The 23,702-nt window shown below is 49.2% G+C and overlaps 1 protein-coding gene across 1 annotated transcript in view; it reads right to left on the bottom strand.

Annotated features, from left to right (window-relative positions):
- LOC140424998 (raftlin-like) overlaps nucleotides 1-23,702 on the bottom strand; it is a 237,064-nt gene that overhangs the window by 165,450 nt on the left and 47,912 nt on the right. The window contains 1 exon segment of the mRNA XM_072508756.1: nucleotides 7,141-7,324. Within this exon segment, the coding sequence (XP_072364857.1) occupies nucleotides 7,141-7,324 (184 nt within the window).

The raw sequence follows: 23,702 nt of genomic DNA, 5'->3' as shown, positions 1-23,702 counted from the left end.
TGCGAACCTCACACCGGATTGCAAACCCGTCGCCACAAGGAGCAGACGGTACAGCGCCCAGGACCGAGCATTTATCCGGTCCGAAGTCCAGAGGCTGCTGAAGGAAGGCATCATCCAGGCTAGCAACAGTCCCTGGAGAGCCCAGGTGGTAGTTGTTAAGACCGGGGAGAAACAGAGGATGGTCATCGACTATAGTCAGACCATCAACAGGTACACTCAGCTAGATGCGTACCCTCTCCCCCGCATATCCGACATGGTCAATCGGATTGCACAGTACAAAGTCTTTTCCACCGTGGACCTCAAGTCCGCCTACCACCAGCTCCCCATCCGTCCCGGTGACCGCAACTATACTGCCTTCGAAGCAGACGGGCGGTTATACCACTTTTTAAGGGTTCCATTCGGCGTCACGAACGGAGTCTCGGTCTTCCAACGAGAGATGGACCGAATGGTTGACCAGCACAGTTTACGGGCCACGTTCCCGTATCTCGACAACGTCACCATCTGCGGCCACGACCAGCAGGACCACGACGCCAACCTCCAAAACCTCCTCCAGACCGCTGACGCCCTGAACCTCACTTACAACAAAGAAAAATGCGTGTTCCGCACCGATCGTCTAGCCATCCTGGGCTACGTAGTGCGTAATGGAGTGATAGGCCCCGACCCTGAACGCATGCGCCCCCTCATGGAGTTCCCTCTCCCCCACTGTGCCAAAGCCCTGAAACGTTGCCTGGGCTTCTTTTCTTATTACGCCCAGTGGGTCCCCCAGTACGCAGACAAGGCCCATGCACTAATCCAGTCCACTACTTTTCCCCTGACGACAGAGGCATGCCAGGCCTTTAGCCGCATCAAAACGGATATCGCAAAGGCCACGATGCGCGCCATCGACGAGTCCCTCCCCTTCCAGGTCGAGAGCGACACATCGGATGTAGCTCTGGCGGCCACCCTTAACCCGTGGCCTTCTTCTCCTGAACCCTCCACGCTTCAGAAATCCGCCACTCCTCAGTGGAAAAGGAGGCACAAGCAATAGTGGAAGCTGTGCGACACTGGAGGCATTACCTGGCCGGTAGGAGATTCACTCTCCTCACTGACCAACGGTCGGTTGCCTTCATGTTCGATGATGCACAGCGGGGCAAGATCAAGAACGACAAGATCTTGCGGTGGAGGATCGAACTCTCCACCTTCAATTATGAGATCTTGTATCATCCCGGAAAGCTGAACGAGCCATCCGATGCCCTATCCCGCGGCACATGTGCCAATGTACAAGTGGACCGTCTACAAGCCCTCCACGAGGACATCTGCCACCCGGGAGTCACTCGTTTCTACCACTTCCTTAAGGCCCACAACCTCCCTTACTCCATCGAGGACGTCCGAACAGTCACCAGAAACTGCCAGATCTGCGCTGAGTGCAAACCGCACATTTTCAGGCCAGATAGAGCGCACCTGGTTAAGGCCTCTCGACCCTTTGAACGCCTCAGTTTGGATTTCAAAGGCCCCCTCCCCTCCACCGATCGCAACGCGTACTTCCTGAACGTCATTGACGAATACTCCCGTTTCCCTTTCGCCATCCCCTGCCCCGACATGACCGTGTCCACGGTCATTAAAGCCCTCGGTACCATTTTTACACTGTTCGGTTCCCCTACTATATCCATAGCGACAGGGGGTCCTCCTTTATGAGTGACGAACTGCATCAATTCCTGCTCAGCAGGGGCATAGCCTCGAGCAGGACGACCAGTTACAACCCCCGGGGGAACGGGCAGGTAGAGAGGGAGAACGGAATGGTCTGAAAGGCCGTCCTGCTGGCCCTTCGGTCTAGGAGCCTCCCAATTTCCCGCTGGAAGTCCTCCCAGATGCCCTTCACTCTATCCGGTCCCTGCTGTGCACCACCACGAATCAAACGCCTCACGAGCGCCTCCTCCTCTTTCCTAGGAAGTCCTCCTCTGGAACGCCACTTCCGACCTGGCTAGCAGCTCCGGGACACATTCTGCTCCGGAAACATGTGCGGGCGCACAAGTCAGATCCGTTGGTGGAACGGGTGCGTCTCCTTCACGCCAACCCGCAATACGCCTATGTGGAGTACCCCGATGGGCGACAGGACACGGTCTCCCTGCAAGATCTGGCGCCCGCCGGAGCTACCCACACCCCCCCAACGCCAATCACCACCTCCTCACTCCCGCCGGTTCATCCCGCAGCCACCCCCTTCCCGGGGGGTTCGGTTCTCCTCCCAGACCCGCCCAGGAGTAAGGACACAGGGGACAGCGCTACACTCCCAGAGTCGACGGGACTCGAGCCAGCGCCATCACCACCACGCCCGAGACGATCGGAAAGGACGACCAGGGCGCCCATCCGGCTCATCGAATCACTAACTCTCAACGTTTTCAGTTATTGTGTCTTGTTATAGTTATGACATCATGCCGACCCTGTTTGGTCCGTTGGCCCAGTTGAAGCGATAATTTTGTGTTTTGTTCCAAGTTACGGCACAGTACCGACTCTGTAAACCCCTACCACCATGCGAACCACCATCCCACCGGGGTTTTTTTTTCAACAAGGGGTGAATGTGGTGGTATGTATTAGGGGTAATACGGTACACCACGTGTCGACAGGCTATTGGTGGAGGGATGCCAGGTCCTGATAGGATCTGCCACCTACTGGACTCCACCCAGAAATGCCGGTATAAGAACCCAGTTTTTCCCTCCATTTCCCTCAGCAGTTGCATTCTGTAACCACGCTGCTGGGGATAAAGTTCTGCTTAATAAAGCCTTCAATTGACATTACCTCAACCTGCCTCGCGTCATATTGACGGTGCTACATGTCACAAGTAGGCTTCAATGAAGTTACTGTGAAAAGCCCCTATCCCTGTTGTTTTCAAGTCCAGACACTCAGCAAATAAAAAGAAAGTCACAAACTGAGCTTGGAGCTTATAGAAACAGAAAATGCTGGATAAACTCAGCAGATCTGGCAGCATCTGTGTAGAGAGTAAAAGAGTTAACGGGAGGAATTTTGCACTCAGTGCACGGAGTGCTGGCTGGGATGAGAAAACCAGCATGTTTCTCTCCAGCTGCACAGCCAAGTTTACACTCCAGAGTCTCTGGCACCCAGTGCATAGAAAGTCTGGGGTGTGGTTTTCGCCGTTATGCTGGCGGGCCTGATAGAGCAGACAATGCCAACTCCACAGAGAAAGGGGTGACATCTCGAAAGTACACCCTTATCAACGCAAAATGAATACTAACCCCTCTCCCCGTGGATACAGGGAACCCCCTTCCCCACAAACACTGGACAACTCCCTCCACCCCATGGATAAGGGAAATTATCCTCCAGTCCCCCACACATAAGAGGAACCTCCCCCAATGGAGCTCCCCATCGGGGCCGCTCCTGCCACTCCTAGCCAGGTTGGCATGCTAGGGTGGCAGTGCTGGGTTGGTACTGCCAGATAGTAGTGCCAGTGTGCCAAGGAAGCAGTGCCAGGGGCAGTGTCAGGGCACTGCCCGAGCATGTCCCTCTCCCCCCCAGGGGCTAGACTTACCTCTGGGCGCCCGACGAGTTTCCCTTGACTACTTCAAGTTTTTAAATATCTGTTGTAAACCTCGCCAACCCGACATCATGCCAATGAGGGTGTATTCTTTATGTGGCAGGAACAAATGGCACGGAAGTTCTTCAAGTCCATGCAAATTTATTAAAATACATTTAAATGAGTTTCCCACCCATGTCACCAGAAAGGGTCAGGGAAAATCAGGAAGTGATATCTCACCGCCGAGATTCTTGTTCAATCGGTCTTCTGGGATTTTCTCTCGGCGTTGAAATTTTTGCACGTGGCAAAAACCAGCAAAGAATCCCCCCTCCCCAATGTTTCAAGTCCCTGTGACTCTTCCTCGGAGTCAGACCTGCTGAGTATATCCAGAATTTTCTGTTTTCATTTCAGATTTTCAGTATCCGCAGTTATTTGGCTTTATAGTATTTTGCAAAGTTGTGTTTGTTACCAATGCCGTGCCTGTGCATTTCTGGTGTTTTATTCTGGCCAAGATTTAGCAGCATGGTACGGGGTTCTGGTCAGGAAACCAGGAACTATGGATTTCTTTGACCGTCTTTGAGTTCCCCACCGCCCTCTGCTGTCCAGCAGCTACATTAATATCACAGCCTTTCTCTGGGCTTTCCATGTCCAATGTACTGTCTAGACGTCTGGGGATCTTTCCCAGGCAAAGGGAGTGGTGGGCTTTGTGTCTATGTGGGGAATCCCATCTGAGCTTGTACATGCAATTCTTTTTTCCTTTTCACTTGTGTTTGTAGCCCTCCATTCCTGAGAAGACTATTACTGTCTTATGGTGGAAAGGCCTAACTGCCTGAGGACAATAGCTAACCAACTCCCATGTCCTTCCAGGCCACGATTCCACTACCGATGCCAAACTATTATTTCCCTGATCCTGGATCCCTGTTACATTGTCCCGCCAGCCCCACAGGCGTAACATAATTGGATCTCTGTGCATGAATGAACCTGTGTATGCGCAGCCGATATCGACGGCCATCTTGCATTGGCAGGATATACAGTAATTTTTTTAACAAAGATTAATGCAACTTGATATTTTATTTCTGAAGGAATAGTGCAAAATCTTAAAGCATATATGTCTTTCCAAGCAGCAAATTTCAAATGTTACCATTTGCATTGACTAAAATGTTAACAATGTACAGATTTGTTCATTTTTTAAAAGCTACAAATGCATGTGCCATGTTTATGTCACTGTTATTGTTATTATTATAAAAATTGCAAAAAGCCTAATAAAAATATATATTTTTAAAAAGCTACAAATGCTGTGAATACATTGCAGGCCTGACAGTAAATAGAGAAGGCAATTTAATATAATGTGGGCCCTTTGTAAGTTCAGATGAAACGTTAATGCATAAATCAGTTGCCTGTCTATCTTCTTTACAGATAGTGATAGACATGTGCGCTTGGATTTTTAGGCTCTGATGGGGTGGACATGGAGGCAGATGGGCCTGTAAATTTCTGAGGCTGGCCAGCTTGCTGGTTGCATCCCACATTGTGCCATTTTCCCAGAACTAGGAATGGTGGGGATCGGGTGGGATGTGGTGAGGGGGAGAAATGGTGGTGGCAGCAAGGCTACCCATTCACAAGCAAGGGGTATCCAAGTGACTTTGTGTTAAATACCTTTTAAGGCCTATTGGCAGATACTGACTAGAATTTTCTACTCGACCTCCAGGTCACCAGAGACTTCAGAGAGCAGGGCAGCTGGCTAGTGACAGCCTTCCGGTGACATACCTCAGAGTCATGTGTTGAGGCCCCCCACCCCCCGGGCCTGCCTGCGTCAGCTGCAGTTTCAGGTCACACTGTGGAGAGGAGCCCACTACAACGGCGGCCTGGCTGCTAAGGACATTTTTTAATTTAAAACTTTAAAAAGCTGAAGAGAGAGTAGTTCAAAATGGTAGCACTCTCTCTTACTTACCTGATAATATATACTGCTTTTTCTTCCCTGCTGGAGACCTCCGATTGGTCCTCCAGCTTCAGGAATCTGTCTGTCAACCTTAATTCGACGGCAAGCCTGTCGCCAAAATCACAGCCAGGTGACTGTTGGCCGCACAGTGCGGCTTCTGTCCTTCACTTGACCAGGCCAGAATGGTTCTGAAGCCCGTGGGAAAAATCCTGTTCATGGTACTTCTCCAGCATTTTCTATTTCTAGACCAGATATGTTACTTTCATAGAAGGTAGAAGTTAATATTTTGGGGAGAACTGCAACATTGAAAGTGGCTGTTTATGATCTTATTTTATAATTTGATGGCTATTAGATGCCCAACATAGCGTTATAGGGACTAATTCAGTTAATGTTCTGGCTGTGTCATAAATAATAAAAATCTTTATTATTGTCACAAGTAGGCTAACATTAACACTGCAATGAAGTTACTGAGAAAATTCCCTAGAAGCCACATTCCGGAGCCTGTTCGGGTACACAGATGGAGAATTCAGAATGTCCAATTCACCTAACCTGCACATCTTTCGGACCTGTGGGAGGAAACTGGAGCACCCGGAGGAAACCCACGCAGACACGGGGAGAACATCCAACTCCGCACAGACAGTGACCCAAGCGGGAATTGAACCTAGGACCCTGGCGCTGTGAAGCAACAGTGCTAACCACTGTGCTACTGTGCTGCCACTCTGTACTAAATATCACACTCTAAGAAGGAAGAACTGTTTTAAATCCACTGTCAGCCATTTGTTGCTATTCTTTCTAATATCGAAGTCCCAGAGTGGGAGTTGAACCCGGATCATCTGCCTCATAGGTAGGGACACTATGGCCGGGATTCTCCGACCCCGCGTTGGGTCGGAGAATACCCGGTGGAACGCGAGCCGCCCCAACGGCAGCTTCCCGATTATCCCCCGCCGATTCTCAGGCGCCCGCGGGATGCCCGCCGTGCCGGTCAGGGCCGTTGAGAACGCCCCCCCCCCCCGCGATTCTCCGCGCCCTGACGGGCCGAGTGGCCGCCGAGTTTGGCCGAGTCCCGCCGGCGTGGGTTACTCAGGTCCCACACGGCGGGACCTGGAAGGTGTCTCTGAGGGGGCCGTCCTGGAGGGGGGGCGGGGAGATCTGACCCCGCAGGGCCCCCACGGTGGCCTGGCCCACAATCGGGGCATACTGATCGGCAGGCGGGCTGGTTCCATGGGGGCCTATGTTCCTCCGCGCCGGGCCCCTGTAGGGCTTCGCCATATTGCCCGGGGGCCGGCGCGGAGAAGGGAACCCCCGCGCATGCGTGGAACCATGTCAGCTGTAGCGCGCATGCGCGGGAATACGCCGGCCGTAGCGCGCATGCGCAAACTCGCGCCGGCCGTTCTGCGCCGGGTGGAGCTGCGGGGACCACTCCGGCGCCGACCTAGCCCACTAGGAACGGGAGCATTCCTCATTATCGGGGACCGTTGACGCCAGAGTGGTTGACACCGCTTTTCGCGCCGGTGTGGGGACATAGCCCCATTATTGGAGAATCCCGCCCAATATCACTGCATCACATGACACCAGGGCAAATACCAGACAAAACTAATTAAACATTTGTAAGGTGTAAAGTGATCCTTTACCTACAAAGAAAGCAATGTTTAACACAAAAATAGTCTATTAGTGACCATATTTATTTTGCCTGCTTTACCTCGCTGCTGGTTTGATCAGAATGGCCCTGAACATTTTCTCTTCTGGAGTTTTCTTCCAAACGTCAATGGACTGTATGAAGGGGTGAAAACCAGCCAGTACGAAGCCTTTCTGGTAGAGTTCATGTAGCTGAGTGGGAAGATCATGTATGGAGGAGAGCTTGGCTGCAGACGACTCTGTTATTTCTGAAGGGAAACCACATGAAAGAAGAAGAAGAGCCTGAGATGTGCATAGGATCAACATTGGTAAATCATCCAGTGACCCAGAATATTTCCACACTTTTTTTAAACCAAGAGTTTCCCCAGGTCAACACTCATCCTATCGCACGACTGTCTGAAAAAATATCTGCAATTGTTTGCAGCTTTAAAAGAATCGCGTCCACAGCATGTAAAAGTATATCCGAAGGTTTACATTCTGACTCCACCTATTAATCGAAACAATTTCTGGAACATAACTCATTTATATACTGTTAAACAATAATTAACTGCAGCTAATTCTCATCTTTATTTTCACTGCAGTTAATTATCATGCTCCAAGGTTGTACAACTATCATCAACACCTACAGAAAGAGTAATTTCAGTTTACCTATATTACCTCCGGAGTACAAAGAGATCTATTTTGCTTACTCAGACCTCCTCCCAATAGTGTATTGTGAAGTGCTGCAAATTGATCTCTCCTTGCCTCTTTAAAAAAGACTCTTCTAACACTGTCACCTCTACTATTTAATTGATAAGGGGTATGATATAACGGGACAGAAACAGAGTCCTGTTTTGGGCACGTTTAGCCGGTTGTTTTTCAATGCCTGCAGCACCAAGAAACATTGCACTATTTAACGGCACTTTGCCGTTTCTTTTGGCATCGGCGAGGAACGCCCCACAAAGTCACACTTACATTATTTCCTGCACTGACGCCAGTGCAGCAAGATGACCCGTGGGTTGGGAGCCATTTTTAAATGCCACGCCCTCTTTTGACCTTCCTCAGTCACCCCACCACGGCCTCCGGACACCCCTACTGCACCCAACTTACCTCTTTGGGGGTCCTCGAGCCCCCCCTTAAGGGCAAGGCACTACCAGGTCCAATCCCTGGAATGGGCAACCTGGCATCTGAGCACCTCGGCAGTGCCAGGGTGCCTGGGTGGCAGTGCCAGGGTACCACCCTGCCCAGAGCCCAACCACCCGGGGGACTCTAATTTCCTAGGAGAGCCCTCCAGGTGCTGTTACACCTGGTCCACGTTTGTGTGGACCACTAAACGGCCCCCTGGCAAGGTCTCCCAGGCGAGGACGTTAGTTCCCAGCGAGGGCGAGATCCAGATCACGACGTCTTGCAATATCTTGTTAAATATTGAGCGTCGTAAATCTGCGAGATTCAACAGTCTTATCGTGTCATGAAGCTGGGTATGACGTGGCCATTAAATCACACCCAAGATGTTCAAACTTGGGGAACAACTTCAAAGATGTACTTGAATTTATATGATGTCCAACACCATTGAACCAGCTCTTGTGTATTTGTTCATTCAATGTGGTACTTTTCCAATGGAGAAAGCACCATAATGCAGTGAAAAATGGTACAAAATGGCCTTCCGGCCTGTGTTACCATCTTTTCTACTGGATTTAAATAGCTCTGGGTGATTTTTAAAAAACTGCTTTTGATAATTGAAAACAGTCTAACTGCCTGTTCCCATCCATTGATTGATGGGCTCTGTGCTTTCAAACTGAAATGAGCACTTCTGTTCAGACCTTTTCAGACAGTACTTTGTTGTTTAGATAGCTGTGGAAATTCTGAAAGCTTGGCTGAGTTTCAGTGTTAATGGATTTCAGCACAGTTGGTGTTCCATTCAGCTGAGAATGAACGACAGTTTCAAAATGTTGCAGCTAGAGATCGGGGGGCGAAATTCTCCCCCAACGGCGCGATGTCCGCTGTCTGGCGCCAAAAACGGCGCCAATCAGACGGGCATCGCGCCGGCCCAAAGGTGCGGAATGCTCCGCATCTTTGGGGGCCAAGCCCCAACATTGAGGGGCTAGGCCGGCGCCGGAGGGATTTCCGCCCCGCCAGCTGGCGGAAATGGCGTTTGTTGCCCCGCCAGCTGGCGGAAATGGCGTTTGGTGCCCCGCCAGCTGGCGCGGAAATGCGGCGCATGCGCGGGAGCGTCAGCGGCTGCCGACAGTTTCCCGCGCATGCGCAGTGGGGAGAGTCTCTTCCGCCTCCGCCATGGTGGAGGCCGTGGCGGAGGCGGAAGGGAAAGAGTGCCCCCACAGCACAGGCCCGCCCGCGGATCGGTGGGTCCCGATCGCGGGCCAGGCCACCGTGGGGGCACTCCCTGGGGTCAGATCGCCCCGCGCCCCCCCCAGGACCCCGGAGCCCGCCCACGCCGCCTGGTCCCGCCGGTAAATACCAGCTTTGATTTACGCCGGCGGAACAGGCAATTTCTGGGCGGGACTTTGGCCCATCTGGGCCGAAGAATTGAGCGGGGGGTCCCGCCCCAATCTCCGGGAGCGGAGACTTCGGCGGGGGCGGGATTCACGGCGGCCAACGGCCATTCTCCGACCCGGCGGGGGGTCGGAGAATGACGTCCTGGATCTTTGATGTGGTTTCTGTTTTTTAAATTATTATCAGCAGGTGTGTGCATTGCTGATGAGGCCAACATTTTATTCCCCATCCATAATTGCCCTTGCAAAGGTAGCAGTGAGCCACATTCCTGAACCACCACAGTCCATGTGTTGCAGGTACACTCACAGTGCTATTATAGATTGGATTGGATTGGATTTGTTTATTGTCATGTGTACCAAGGTACAGTGAAAAGTATTTTTCTGCGAGCAGCTCAACAGATCATTAAATACATGAAAAGGAAATAAAAGAAAATACATAATAGGGCAACACAACATATACAATGTAACTACATAAGCACTGGCATCGGATGAAGCATACAGGGTGTAGTGTTAATGAGGTCAGTCCATAAGAGGGTCATTTAGGAGTCTGGTGACAGTGGGGAAGAAGCTGTTTTTGAGTCTGTTCGTGCGTGTTCTCAGACTTCTGTATCTCCTGCCCGATGGAAGAAGTTGGAAGAGTGAGTAAGCCGGGTGGGAGGGATCTTTGATTATGCTGCCCGCTTTCCCCAGGCAGCGGGAGGTGTAGATGGAGTCAATGGATGGGAGGCAGGTTCGTGTGATGGACTGGGTGGTGTTCACGACTCTCTGAAGTTTCTTGCGTTCCTGGGCCGAGCAGTTGCCATACCAGGCTGTGATGCAGCCCGATAGGATGCTTTCTATGGTGCATCTGTAAAAGTCGGTAAGGGTTAATGTGGACATGCCGAATTTCCTTAGTTACCTGAGGAAGTATAGGCGCTGTTGTGCTTTCTTGGTGGTAGCGTCGGCATGGGTGGACCAGGACAGATTTTTGGATATGTGCACCCCTAGGAATTTGAAATGCTAATCATCTCCACTTTGGCACCGTTGATGCTGATACAGTACTTTGCTTCCTGAAGTCAATGACCAGCTCTTTAGTTTTGCTGGCATTGAGGGAGAGATTGTTATCGCTACACCACTCCACTAGGTTCTCTATCTCCCGCCTGTATTCTGACTCGTCGTTATTCGAGATCTGGCCCACTATGGTCGTATCGTCAGCAAACTTGTATTATGGAGAGAGTTCCAGGATTTTGACCCAGTGACAGTGAAGGAACGGCAATATAATTCCAAGTTAGGATGGTGAATGGCCTGGAGGGTAATTTGTAGGTGGGGATGTTCCAATCCATCTGCTGCCCTTGTCCTTTTAGATGGTAGAAGTCACGGGTTTGGAAGATGCTTTTGAAGGAAAGTTGATACAATCTAATAGAATTAGAAAGGTTTTTGTCACACGACAGAAGCAATTTCCTGTTCCCTCTGTCCCAATGATAATGGGTGGAATTCTGCGATATGGGACTAAGAGCTGGATTCCCCGATTTTGAGGCTATGTCCGAAGCATGTGCCCAGTCTTACGACCAAAAAGTCGACGCTGCCTCCGCACCAATGCTCCGCCCAGTGGGGGGCAAGCAGCCATGCCACGCCCGGCTTTACCTGCAGATACGGACGGAGAATTGCCGTGTACCTGGCCGCGCATGCGCGGTCGCACCGTACAACATGGCGCTGGCCGCGCGCGAACCGGCCTGCCAGATGGTGCACCCCTGTAACCCCCCCCCCTCGCCACCCTCGGGACACCCCCACCAGTCCCCCCTGTCCCCACCGAAGCCCCCCGGCCAGCGGAACGGCTCCCCCCCCCTCCCGACTCTGGCGATGTTCGAGCATCGGGAGAGAGCAGTCAAGTGACGTCCTGAGGCCATCCCAACGGTGTGCGGCGTACTCAACGATGATGCCGTTTTTGAGGGGGCAGAGCATCCAAAAAACAATGCCGCCCCCTCCAATTTCGCCGTCAGAACAGATTCTCCGGCCAATCGCCGATTGCGATTTTGGTGTCGGCAATCGGAGAATCCACCTTTACGTTTTTGTCATGGGTTTGGAAGATGCTTTTGAAGGAAAGTTGATACAATCTAATAGAATTACAAAGGTTTTTGTCACACGACAGAAGCAATTTCCTGCACTCTCTTCACCCCATCAAGTCCCCTCACAATCATATATGTTTCAATAAGAACATCCTTTCATTCTTATTCTTGAGGTGACAGTGATGATCTCAATGGCATTGCATTAGTTACAGCTTGCCACCCAAAAAATTATCCTTTTATTCCTGCTCTCTGATTCCTGTTAGCTAATCAATCCTCGATCTATGCTAAAATGTTACTCCCCAGACCATGAGACCTTATTTTGTGTGGTAAAATTTAATGTGACATTTTATCAATTGCTTTTTAGAGTAGAGTCATCGAGTCATAGATGTTTACAGCTTGGAAACAGGCCCTTCGGCCCAGTTTGTCCATACCGTCCAGTTCCTATCACTAAGCTAGTCCCACTTGCCCGCGTTTGGCCCACATCCCTCTATACCCACCCTGCCCCTGAAAGTGACTAGCTGCTTTTTAAAAGACAAAATCATACCCGCTTCTACCATTGCCTCTGGCAGCCCGTTCCAGATGCTCACCACCCTCGGTGTGAAGAAATTTCCCCTCTGGTCTCTTTTATATCTCTCCCCTCTCACCTTAAACCTATGCCCTCTAGTTCTAGACACCTCTACCTTTGGGAAAGATGTTGACTATCTACCTTATCGATGCTCCTCATTATTTTATAGGCCTCTATAAGATCACCCCTAAGCCTCCTACACTCCAGGGAAAAAAAGTCCCAGCCTAGTCAGCCTCTCCTTAGAACTCAGACCATCAAGTCCTGATAGCATCCTCGTAAATTTCTTCTGCACTCTTTCTAGTTTAACAATATTCTTCCTATAGTAGGGTGACCAGAACTGAGCACAGTATTCCATGTGTGGTCTTACCAATGTCTTGTACAATTTCAACAAGATGTCCCAACTCTTCAATTCAATATTCTGACCAATAAAACCTTGCATGCTGAATGTTTTCTTAACCCTGTCCATTGCAACTCCACCTTCAAGGAGCTATGAACCTGTACTCCTAGATCTCTTTGTTCTCTAACTCTCCCCAACTCCCTACCATTAACTGAGTAGGTCCTGCCCTGATTTGATCTACCAAAATGCATCACCTCACATTTTTCCAAATTAAACTCCATGTGCCATTCCCAGCCCACTGGCCCAATTGGTCAAGATCCTGTTACAATCTTATATAACCTTCTTCACTATCCACTATGCCACAAATCGTGTGTCATCTGCAAATTTACTAACCATGCCTCCTACATTCGCATCCAAATCATTAATATATATAACAAATAACAGTGGACCCTGCACCAATCCCTGAGGCACACCGCTGGTAACAGGCCTCCAGTTTGAAAAACAACCCTCCACAACCACCCTTTGGCTTTGATCACCAGGCCAATTTTGTATCCAATTGGCTACCTCACCCTGGATTCCATGAGCTTTAACCTTTTGCAACAACCTACCATGCGGTACCTTGTCAAAGGCCTTTCTAAAGTTCATGTAGACAACGTCGACTGCACTGCCCTCATCTACCTTCTTGGTTACCCCTTCAAAAAACTCAATCAAATTTGTGATTCATGACTTTCCCCTTACAAAGCCATGCTGACTTTCTTTAACTAGCCCTTGCCTGTCTAAATGCCTGTCCCTCAGAATACCTTCGAGCAACTTACCCACTACAGACGTAAGGCTCACCGGTCTGTAGTTCCCAGGTTTATCCCTCCAGCCCTTCTTAAACAAGGACACAACATTTGCTACCCTCTGATCTTCAGGCACCTCTCCTGTGGCTGTCGATGATTCAAACATCTCAGCTAGGGGGCTGGTAATTTCCTCCCTAGCCTGCCACAATGCCCTGGGATACATTTCATCAGGTCCCGGGGATTTATCTATCTTGATGCGCTTTAATACCTCCAGCACCTCTGATGCACAATCAATACGCTTGAGTCCACGTGGAGTCATATCGATTCAGCTTTAATCAGAGAGAACTGTACCCAGCAGCGAAGTTACAGAAGTGAAGGCTGCTGGGGACGGCACAGGTTCTTACACCCCGCCTCTCAGGGCGGGGCTATGTACATTGCCCAATGGTAGACCCGCGGTCTAGCCAATGGTTATTCCTCTCTCTGGTACCGCAATACCTGGTATTACCACAACCTCCTTCTCTAAATATGTACATTTCTCAAGACATCACTTTTTATTTCCCCAATTTCCCTAACATTCGTGCCTTTCTCAACAGTCAATACCGATGAGAAATATTCATTTAAGACCTCTCCCATCCCTTGTGGATTCGCACATAGATGACCTTGTTTATCCTTAAGTGGCCCGACCCTCTCCTTAGAAACTCTTTTGCCCTTTATGTATTTGTAAAAGGTCTTTGGATTTTCCTTTGCCTTATCTGCCAAGATAAGCTCATGTCCCCTTTTTTCCCTCCTGATTTCTCTCTTAACTCTACTCTGAAAAGTCCTGTACTCTTCAAGCGATCCACTTGATCCCAGCTGCCTATGCATGTCATATGTCTCCTTTTTGACCATGGCCTCAATATCCCAAGTCATTCAGGGTTCCCTACTTCTACCAGCCTTACAAAGAACAAAGAACAAGACAGCACAGGAACAGGCCCTTCGGCCCTCCAAGCCTGTGCCGACCATAATACCTGCCTAAACTAAAACCGTATGCACTGGCGGAGTCCGTATCCTTCCATTCCCATCCTATTCATATATTGTCTAGCTGTCCCTTAAATGCCACTATCATACCTGCTCCCACCACCTCCCCAGGCAGCATACTCCATATATTTACCGCCCTCTGTGTAAAAAAAACTTGCCTCACACATCTGTCTAAACTTTTCCCCACCTACTTTAAACCTATGTCCCCTCGTACTTGACTCTCCTACCCCAGGAAAGAGCATATGACTATCCACTATGTCCATGCCACTCATAATCTTGTAGACCTCTATCAGGTCGCCTCTCAACCTCCATTGTTCCAGCGAGAACAGACCGAGTTTATCTAATCTCTCCTCATTTCTAATGTCCTCCATACCAGGCAACATCCTAGTACCCTCTCCAAAGCATCCACATACTTCTGGTAGTGTGGTGACTAGAATTGTACACAATATTCCAAATGCGGCCTAACTAAGGTCCTGTACAGCTGCAACATGACTTGCCAATTTTTATATTCAATGCCCCCACCGATGAAGGCCAGCATGCCGTATGCCTTCTTGACCACCTTATCCCCATGTGTTCCCAATTTCAGTGATCGGTGGACATGCACGCCCAGTTCTCTCTGCCTGTCAGTACTCGCAAGAGTTCTACCATTTATTGTGTAATTCCTACATACATTGGACCTTCCAAAGTGCATTACTGCACACTAAACATAAAACAAAGAACAAAGAAAAGTACAGCACAGGAACAGGCCCTTCGGCCCTCCAAGCCTGCACCGACCATGCTGCCCATCTAAACTAAAATCTTCTACACTTCCGCCGTCCGTATCCCTCTATTCCCATCCTATTCATGTATTTGTCAAGATGACCCTTAAATGTCACTATCATCCCTGCTTCCACCACCTCCTCCGGCAGCGAGTTCCAGGCACCCACTACCCTCTGTGTAAAAAACTTACCTCGTACATCTCCTCTAAACCTTGCCCCTCGCACCTTAAACCTATGTCCCCTAGTAATTGACCCCTCTTCCCTACCTGCATCAATCATCTTTGTCCAGATTAAACTCCATCTGCCATTTCTCTGCCCAAGACTCCAACCAGTTTATATCCTGCTGTATCCGCTGACAATTCTCTTCATTATCCGAAACTCCACCAATTTTTGCGTCGTCTGCGAACTTATTAATCAGACCAGCTACATTTTCTTCCAAATCATTTATATACACCACGAACAACAAGGACCCCAGAATTGATCCCAGTGGAAATGTCCCCTATTATTATCACCCTATTTTTCCAGCAATTATCTGTAATCTCCTTACATATTTGCTTCTCGATTTCTCGCTGACTATTTGGGGGCCTATAGTACAGTCCTATAAAAGTGATCTCACCCTTCTTATTTTTCAGTTCTACCCATATACTCAGCAGGCGAACCTGCGGATATATCCTCTCTCTGTACTGCCGTGATACTGTCCCCAATCAAAAACGCAACTCCCCCTCCGCTCCTATCTCCTGATCTATCTTTCCTATAGCATCTGTACCCCAGAACATTGAGCTGCCAGTCCTCCCTTCTTTTAGCCATGTTTCAGTAATAGCTATAATATCCCAGTCCCATGTACCTATCGATGCCCTCAGTTCATCTGTCTTGTCCGTTAGGCCTCTTGCATTGAAATAGATGCAGTTCTCGGCCTTCCAATTTTCTCCTTAATGGCTTTTGTTTCTATCCCCTATTTACTACCCTCCAACTTCCTGCATTGGTTCCCATCCCGCTGTCACATTAGTTTAAACCCTCCCCAACAATCCCCCTGGGGTTCCAGTCCTGCCCAGGTGTAATGGTCCCACCTCTCCCAGAACCGGTTTCAATGTCCCAAAAATCTGAATCCCTCCCTCCTGCACCATCTCTCAAGCCACGCATTCATCCTGTCTATCCTCTCATTCCTACTCTGACTAGCATGTGGCACTGGTAGCAATCCCAAGATTACTACCGTTGAGGTCTTACTTTTTAGTTCAGCTCCTAACTCCCTAAGATCAGCATGTAGGACCTCATCTTGTTTTCTATCTATATCGTTGGTGCCTATATGCACCATGACAGCTGGCTGTTCACCCTCCCCCTTTAGAATGTCCTGCAGCTGTTCTGAGAAGTCCAAGTTCACCACATCTACAGGTTCCCCTTTAACCATCTTCTTTGTTGCTTCCTCAAAAAATTCTAATAAATTAATTGAGAATGATTTCCCTTTTACAAAACCATGTTAACTCTGCCTGATTTTTTAATGATTTTCTAAATGTCCTGTCACCTCCTTAAAAATGGATTGTAGCATTTTGCCTATGACATTTGTTGGTCAACTAGCCTATATGTTTCCTCTTTCCGGTCTCCCTCCTTTCTTGAATAGAAGGACCACATTTACGATTTTCCAATCCGCGGTGACTTTCAGAATATCGTGAATTGTAGAAAATCACACATGTGACCATGATCATGCATCTATCATCTCTGAAGCCTATTCCTTTAAGACCATAAAATGAAAGATCATAGCACATATAATGCAGAAGGAGGCCATTTGGCCCATCACGTCTGTACCGACCCATTTTAGCCCTCACTTCTACCCTATCTCCGTAACCCAATAACCCCTCCTAAACCTTTTGGTCACTAAGGGCAGTTTAGCATGGCCAATCCACCTAACCTGCACGGGCGTGATTCTCTCAGCCCGGGCCCGGCCAGGTTGGAGAATCACCGTGACCGGACCACGCCGCCCCAACGCCGGCACGCGATTCTCCGCCATGTTTGGGGCACCGCCAGTCGCGGGCCGCTCTACGCGGCCGGCCTGCCAATTCTCGGGCCGGGATGGACCGAGCTGCCGACGTGGAAATGCTGAGTCCCGCCGGCGCCATCCACATCGCCTCTAACCGGCGGGAACTCAGCGTGGAAAGGTCGGGTGGTGGTCTGTGGGGGGGGGGGGGCGACCCCAGGGGTGCCTCCGATGTGGTCTCGCCCGCGATCGGGGCCCACCGATCGGCGGGCGCATTAAAGGAGGCCACTGCGCATGCACGAGCTGGCGCCGGCGCCAACACGCACATGCGCAGATCCCGCGGCACCCAGTTCGCGCCAGGATCGGCAGCTGGAGTGGCGCGAACCACTCCAGCGCCCTGCTGGCCCCCTGTAAGGGCAGAATTAGTCCTGGCAGCGGCCCGTTCACGCCGTCGTAAAACGCAACGGCGTTTACGACGACGTGGACACTCTGCCGCGAGATGAGAGAATACCGCCCCACGTCTTTGGACTGTGTGAGAAAACCGGAGCTTCCGGAGGAACCCCACACAGTCACGGGGAGAACGTGCAGACTCCACACAGACAGTGACCCAGCGGGGAATCGAACCTGGGACCCTGGCGCTGTGAAGCCACAGTGCTCTCCACTTGTGCTTCCGTGCTGCCCTCAGGCATCAGGTCCAGGAGACATGTTAGCCTTTAGTTCTAATAGTTTCATCAGTACCTTTTCCCTGGCATTTGTGATTGGTTTTTCCTTCCCTGTTACGTCTTGATTTTCAACTATTCTTGAATTGTTCTTTGGATCTTCAACAGTGTCGGGTCGGTGCGGGGAGTGGGGGAGAGGGGGGATTGGGGATGAGGCAGGGTTGGATCAAGGAGGGGGTTGGGGCAGCTTTCTTGGTCAGCCTCCCACTTTGCACCATTTGTAAACTTGAGTTTATCTAAAGCGCTGTATCCATATCATAGCTCACACCAAGCCCTATTAACACATCACGCGCTGTTTGCTGATGTATGTTATCCCAATCTGGCAACAACTCGATTTTAAAACTCTCATCCTTGCTTTAAATGTCCTCCATAGCCCAACCTCCCCATCTCTGTAACCTCCTCCAGCCCAACAGTGCAGTATAATCTCTGGGCTGTTTCAATTCTGGCCTTATGTGCACTGTAATTTTTATCATTCCATCGTTGGTGGCCATGCCTTCAGCTGCTATACCTAAAACATTAGTATTCCCTCCCTTAACTTCTCCACCTCGCTACCTCTCTCTCTTCCTTTAAGATGCTCCTTAAAACCTGCCTTTTGACACCTGTCCCAATATCACTTCATAAGGCTCGGTGGCAATTTTCTGTCTGAATGCGCTCCTGTAAAATGCTTTGGGATGTTTTCCTACATTAAAGGCACATATAAATGCAAGTTCCTGTTGTAATGGAATCATAGAGTGAGATTTTCAATGAATGACTTTTCTTGCAATCCGCTTGACTACTATTCAGAAAGTGGTTTGCGACAGGTCCCTTAGACCTAGATTCAGAATTTTCAGTTAGATGACCCGACATCCTTTCACTAACTGCCAGATAAAAGCCGTTAAGAGTGCACATCATAAAATCATAATGGCACGGGAGAAGGTCATTCAACCCATCGAATCCCTGCTGGATCGCTAAAGAGCAGTACACTCAGTCCCATTTCCCTGCTTCATCCTCATATTCCTGCAAAGTTTATTTCCCTCAAGTGCTATCCTTTGGAAATCATCATTGTCTGCTTCCACCACCCTCATCGGCAGGCAGTTACAGCCATTACCATTCGTAAAAAAATGTTCTTCCTCACATCCCCACTGTACCTCTTGCCTAAAACCTTCAAACTGTGACCCCCAATCCCTTGTACCAGAACATCTAAACCTGCCGTAAATTTACATTCCTCTTCAAATCTGCCCTCAGCTTCCTTTGCTCCAAAGAGAATGACTCCAGCTTCTCCAACCTAACCTTGTAGCCAAAATCCCTCATCCCTGAGACCATTTTGGTAAATCTCCACTGCACCCTCTAAAGAACCCCCTCATGCTTGCATTTACACTGTAGCTGGAGTTCAGTGTAAGGCTGTTTCACAAGTGTAAATGCAGCCTAATGTCAGAGTACCGCGTGGAGGAAATAGTTTCACTGCACATTCACTCTGAAGCCATTCCGGCCCTAGACATTCAACTCACACTCCATTGGTAGGAAGTCACTTGCATTTGACTTCCTACCAATGCAAAACTTGCATAATATTAATACAGCAAAAAAAAGCTTTGGGAATTTCCTCATGGAGTTTTCTCCATCATTCAGCGTATATTCAGCTGCTTGGCTGAAATGGGTCTGTCAAAGATTTCCATTTCAATCTCTGCTAAAGTTACCGAACCTCCAAAGAAATTCCCAACATAGTTGTTTTGATCCAATTAATAATAATAATAATTTGTATTATTGTCACAAGTAGGCTTACATTAACACTGCAATGAAGTTACTGTGAAAAAAATCCCCTATTCGCCACACTCCGGTACCTGTTCGGGTACTTTGAGGGAGAGTTCAGAATGTCCAATTCACCTAACAAGCACGTCTTTCAAGACTTGTGGGAGGAAACCGAGCAACGGAGGAAATCCACGCAGAGACAGGGAGAACATGCAGACTCCGCACATGCAGTGGCCCAAGCCGGGAATCAAACCTGTGTCCCTGGCGCTGTGAAGTAGCAGTGCTAACCACTGTGCTACTGTGCTGCCCATAACAGTGGATAATTAATTATACTGTATATGAAGACAGTTTTTAATGTACAGGTCCTGTTGTACTTCTCATGTAATATGAATACCTTTTTTTCCTGCAGAGGAAAGAGAAGATAGTGACTTTAACAAAAGATAATTATTTAGAGTAACATCTTGCAACTCTTAGAGCATCTGGTTGCATCTTACTGGGTCCTTGATTAAATCTGCACATGTGATGCCGATGAGCCAACCAGTGACCTCTTTATCTGCCCAGAAAACAAAAGTATTTCTATATTCCAGAAAACTTTAAATCAATTACACTTTCAGTCCACATGGCCTGAAGCCACCACAGTAACATTGATAGCAGTCTCGACACTGTCAATGGAAACAAGCCAAACAGATGCTACTTGGTTTCAAACTGTCATTGAATCGTTATGAGCTTTCCCGAGAGTGGGTAATCCTGAGAGACAGCACTGGTTACACATAAAAATCTAACCTTTCATAAATCAAAAAACTTCTTCCAAATCTGTATAGATTAATTTACATCTAGGCAATTGCACTCAAGCTTTTTCTGGTAACAAAATCAAGGGACTGGTGATAGTAACTACATAGAGTTTGGACATTAACACAGAAACAATTGTGTAAAAATTCTTTAAAAAAAATATAGTCAAACCCTGAAAGGATCTATTTTTACTTGTCATTCAACATATGTTCAAGATAAAAACAGCCTTTATCAGTGATGAAATGTAAACCTGCATCTTTGTGTGGTCTCTATGTCCATGAAGATATCAATATCTTCTAAACTGTCACCGAGAATCATTGGGGGGAGTTTTTTTCCAGGCAAATGGAGGTGGGTTGGGTATGTGCAGGCTGTCAAATCCCAGATGATTGGTCACCAAGACCCAACCAACAACATCACAGAATCAGGGATTAGCCATGTCAACACCTACAAGAGCAAAGCAAAAAATGGATACTCTGAAATGAGTGAGTCAAAGCCTCTGTGCCATTTACTTTATTTTTTTAAAGTTAAAGTACCCAATTCATTTGTTTTCCAACTAAGGGGCAATTTAATGTGGCCAATCCACCTACTCTGCACATCTTTGGGTTGTGGAGGTGAGACCCACGCAGACACGGGGAGAATGTGTAAACTCCACACAGACAGTAACCCGGGGCCGGGATCGAACCCAGATCCTTGGCGCCATGAGGTAGTAGTGCTAACCACTGCGCCACCCCTCTCTGTACAAGGCTCAAACAAGAAATGTGCTGAAATACTCATACTCAACTGGGTAGATATAACCAGAACACTCAAGAAACTTGACACCATCCAAGTCAAAACAGCCTGCTTCATCTACACTCAATATCATTCCTCCCTATTAAGAGCGTACTGTGGCTGCTTTATCTTTGATCTACAAGATTTACTGCAACAAATCACCAAAGTTGCTTTGATAGCACATCCCAGCACCTAGGTCTCTAATGGCAACAGTAACATCACCTCCAAATGTCTCTTCAAGCCATTCACCATTTTGACTTGGACAAAACCACAAATTCTTTCATCAGCAGTCGTCAATGTCCTAGAATTCCCTACCTAACAACATTGGGGCAGCCTGCAGGAATTCAGGAGAAGGTGCATTGCCTTCTCAAGACAATAATGGTTGCACTATAGGGGTCGGTAATTGAGGCCTTTCCAGCATTGCCCGCATCTTGAGAAAAAATAATAGCGAAAGAAAAATTGAGAATTGGACTTAAGAGCCCTTCCAATCTACTCCCATCTTAACTTTGGATATGACATGGCCCAGCCAAAAGTTGGAGTATCTGGGAATAATGGTTGAAGCAGAATCTCTGCCCACCTGAAACAAGGCCATCAGCAGAAGAGCAAGTGGAGCTGAGAACAGGTCTCTCTATATTAGGAGTTCTTGTGAACCCAGCTGTCAAAGAAATTTAGCACAGGGTGAGTGAAAGTACACCTTGTGACAGCACATGCATCACACCAACCACCTGATGGAAAAGGGACTCTTAAAGTTACTTTGCTGCCACCACATAATCCCAGAAACCATATCCTCAAGAAGGAGAAGAGCATTAACGGAATGGAAACATCGGCACAGCCGCTCCAAATCACATGTCATTCATACGTAGTCACATATCTTAGCTGTTCCTCCAGCATTGGATCAAAATTCTGGAAGGTCTACCCTAACTCCACCATGGGAGCAAGTTGGTCACAAGGACTAGAGAAACTCATCTTTTCGGGGAAGCTGAGAAATTAATCTGATATTGCTAGAATTACCCACACCATTTCTCGCTTCATCTGACACAAATTCATTCCCAAACTGTTTTCCACTCTCAGAGTGCTGTCTAATTCAAGAATAATGGAACATGCAGTTTTAATGTACAACTAGGAATCTGAAGCCACAAATCAGGGAACAATTATGCAGTCAACTTATAAATCTACAAGAATATCGCCCAGACACCGAAAGAGGATCTCTATTCCCCATGTGGAACAGACTCACTGGGCTGGATTCTCCGCAGCCCCGCGCCAAAATTGTGTTTGGCGCAGGGGCGGAGAATCAAAATTCACAACAAAATCGGGCCCGGCGCCAGTCCGGCGATTCTCCGGGCCCCGAAAATCCACGTGTTCGCGAATTACTCCACGCGGCTGGGGTGCATTGCCAGAGGCCCACCCAGCGATCCTCCGCACCCAGTAAGCTGAGTTCCCAACGGCATGGTTCTGTGCCCCGGCGGAGCTTATGGGCGGCCGGAGCACAGATCGGGCCGGTCTGATATAAGGGCGCACGGCCGACTGGGGGGGGCCTACATTACGGAGCTGCCTCCGTGGTCCAGGTCCGCGCATGCGCTCAGTGGGGCCGCTGGAGGCCACTGCCGTACACATGAGCGGACTCGAAACTGGGGGCCCGTATCTGCAGCAAAGCTGCGTGAATTACTCCGGGTCCCTGCCAGCCCCCTGAAGGTGAGTGAATCGACTTTTATTTCTTTTCAGGAAACTCAGGAGTACAACGCCAGTGTTTTTACGCCGGTGTGGGGACATAGCCCCATTTTGGGAGAATCCAGCCCACTATACTTTACAGATATTGGACGGGATTCTCCGATCCTGGGGCTAAGTGTTGATGCCGTCGTAAACACCGGAGCGTTTTATGACGTCGTCACCTGGGTCCTAGGATCAGCGATCCTGCAACGCATAGGGGGCCAGCACGGCACTGGAGAGTCTCACGCTGCTACAGCTGCCAATCCGGGCGCCAGAACGTCTGCGTGCGGCACAACCGGAGCAAGTTCACGCATGCGTGCCACGGCCGGCATGAGTTCGCGCATGCTCGTGGCTTGGCGTCTCCGCGCCGACCCCGACGCAACATGGCGGAGACGTACAGGGGCCCGGCGCGGAGGAACATAGGCACACACTGGGATAAGCCCGCCCGCCGATCGGTAGGTCCCGATCACGGACCAGGCCACCGTGGAGACCCTCCCGGAATCGGATACCCCCCCACCACCACCAGGCCGCACCCCGCAGCATGAACGCCGAGGTCCCGCCGGGTAGGACCACACGAGAACGACGCCGGCGGGACTCGGCCAAACCCGACGGGCACTCGGCCCATCGCCGGGGGGGGGGGGGGCGCGTTGAGCGGCCCACGACCGGCGCCACGCATTGGCCCAGAATTATTCCTCAGGCCATTTGAAAGACCTTTATTGTTAATAAATCAGTGCAAGGTGTTCACTTCTATTCGAGCATAACACGGCCTTCTAGTTTGCATTTTACCTGGCCCTATTTATTTTCCAAAATATATAGTTGCTTCATAAAATATGTAAAAGTACATTACACAGCATTTTAACCAGAAAATTGCAGAAAGTGAAATAAAATTCAACTTGTCTCCATACAGGGCCGCACGGTGGCGTAGTGGTTAGCACTGCTGTCTCATGGCGCCTAGG

Source organism: Scyliorhinus torazame, chromosome 6, assembly GCF_047496885.1.
Source record: "Scyliorhinus torazame isolate Kashiwa2021f chromosome 6, sScyTor2.1, whole genome shotgun sequence".
NCBI classification, from domain to species: Eukaryota; Metazoa; Chordata; class Chondrichthyes; order Carcharhiniformes; family Scyliorhinidae; genus Scyliorhinus; species Scyliorhinus torazame.
This window is presented reverse-complemented; position numbering and strand designations above follow the sequence as displayed.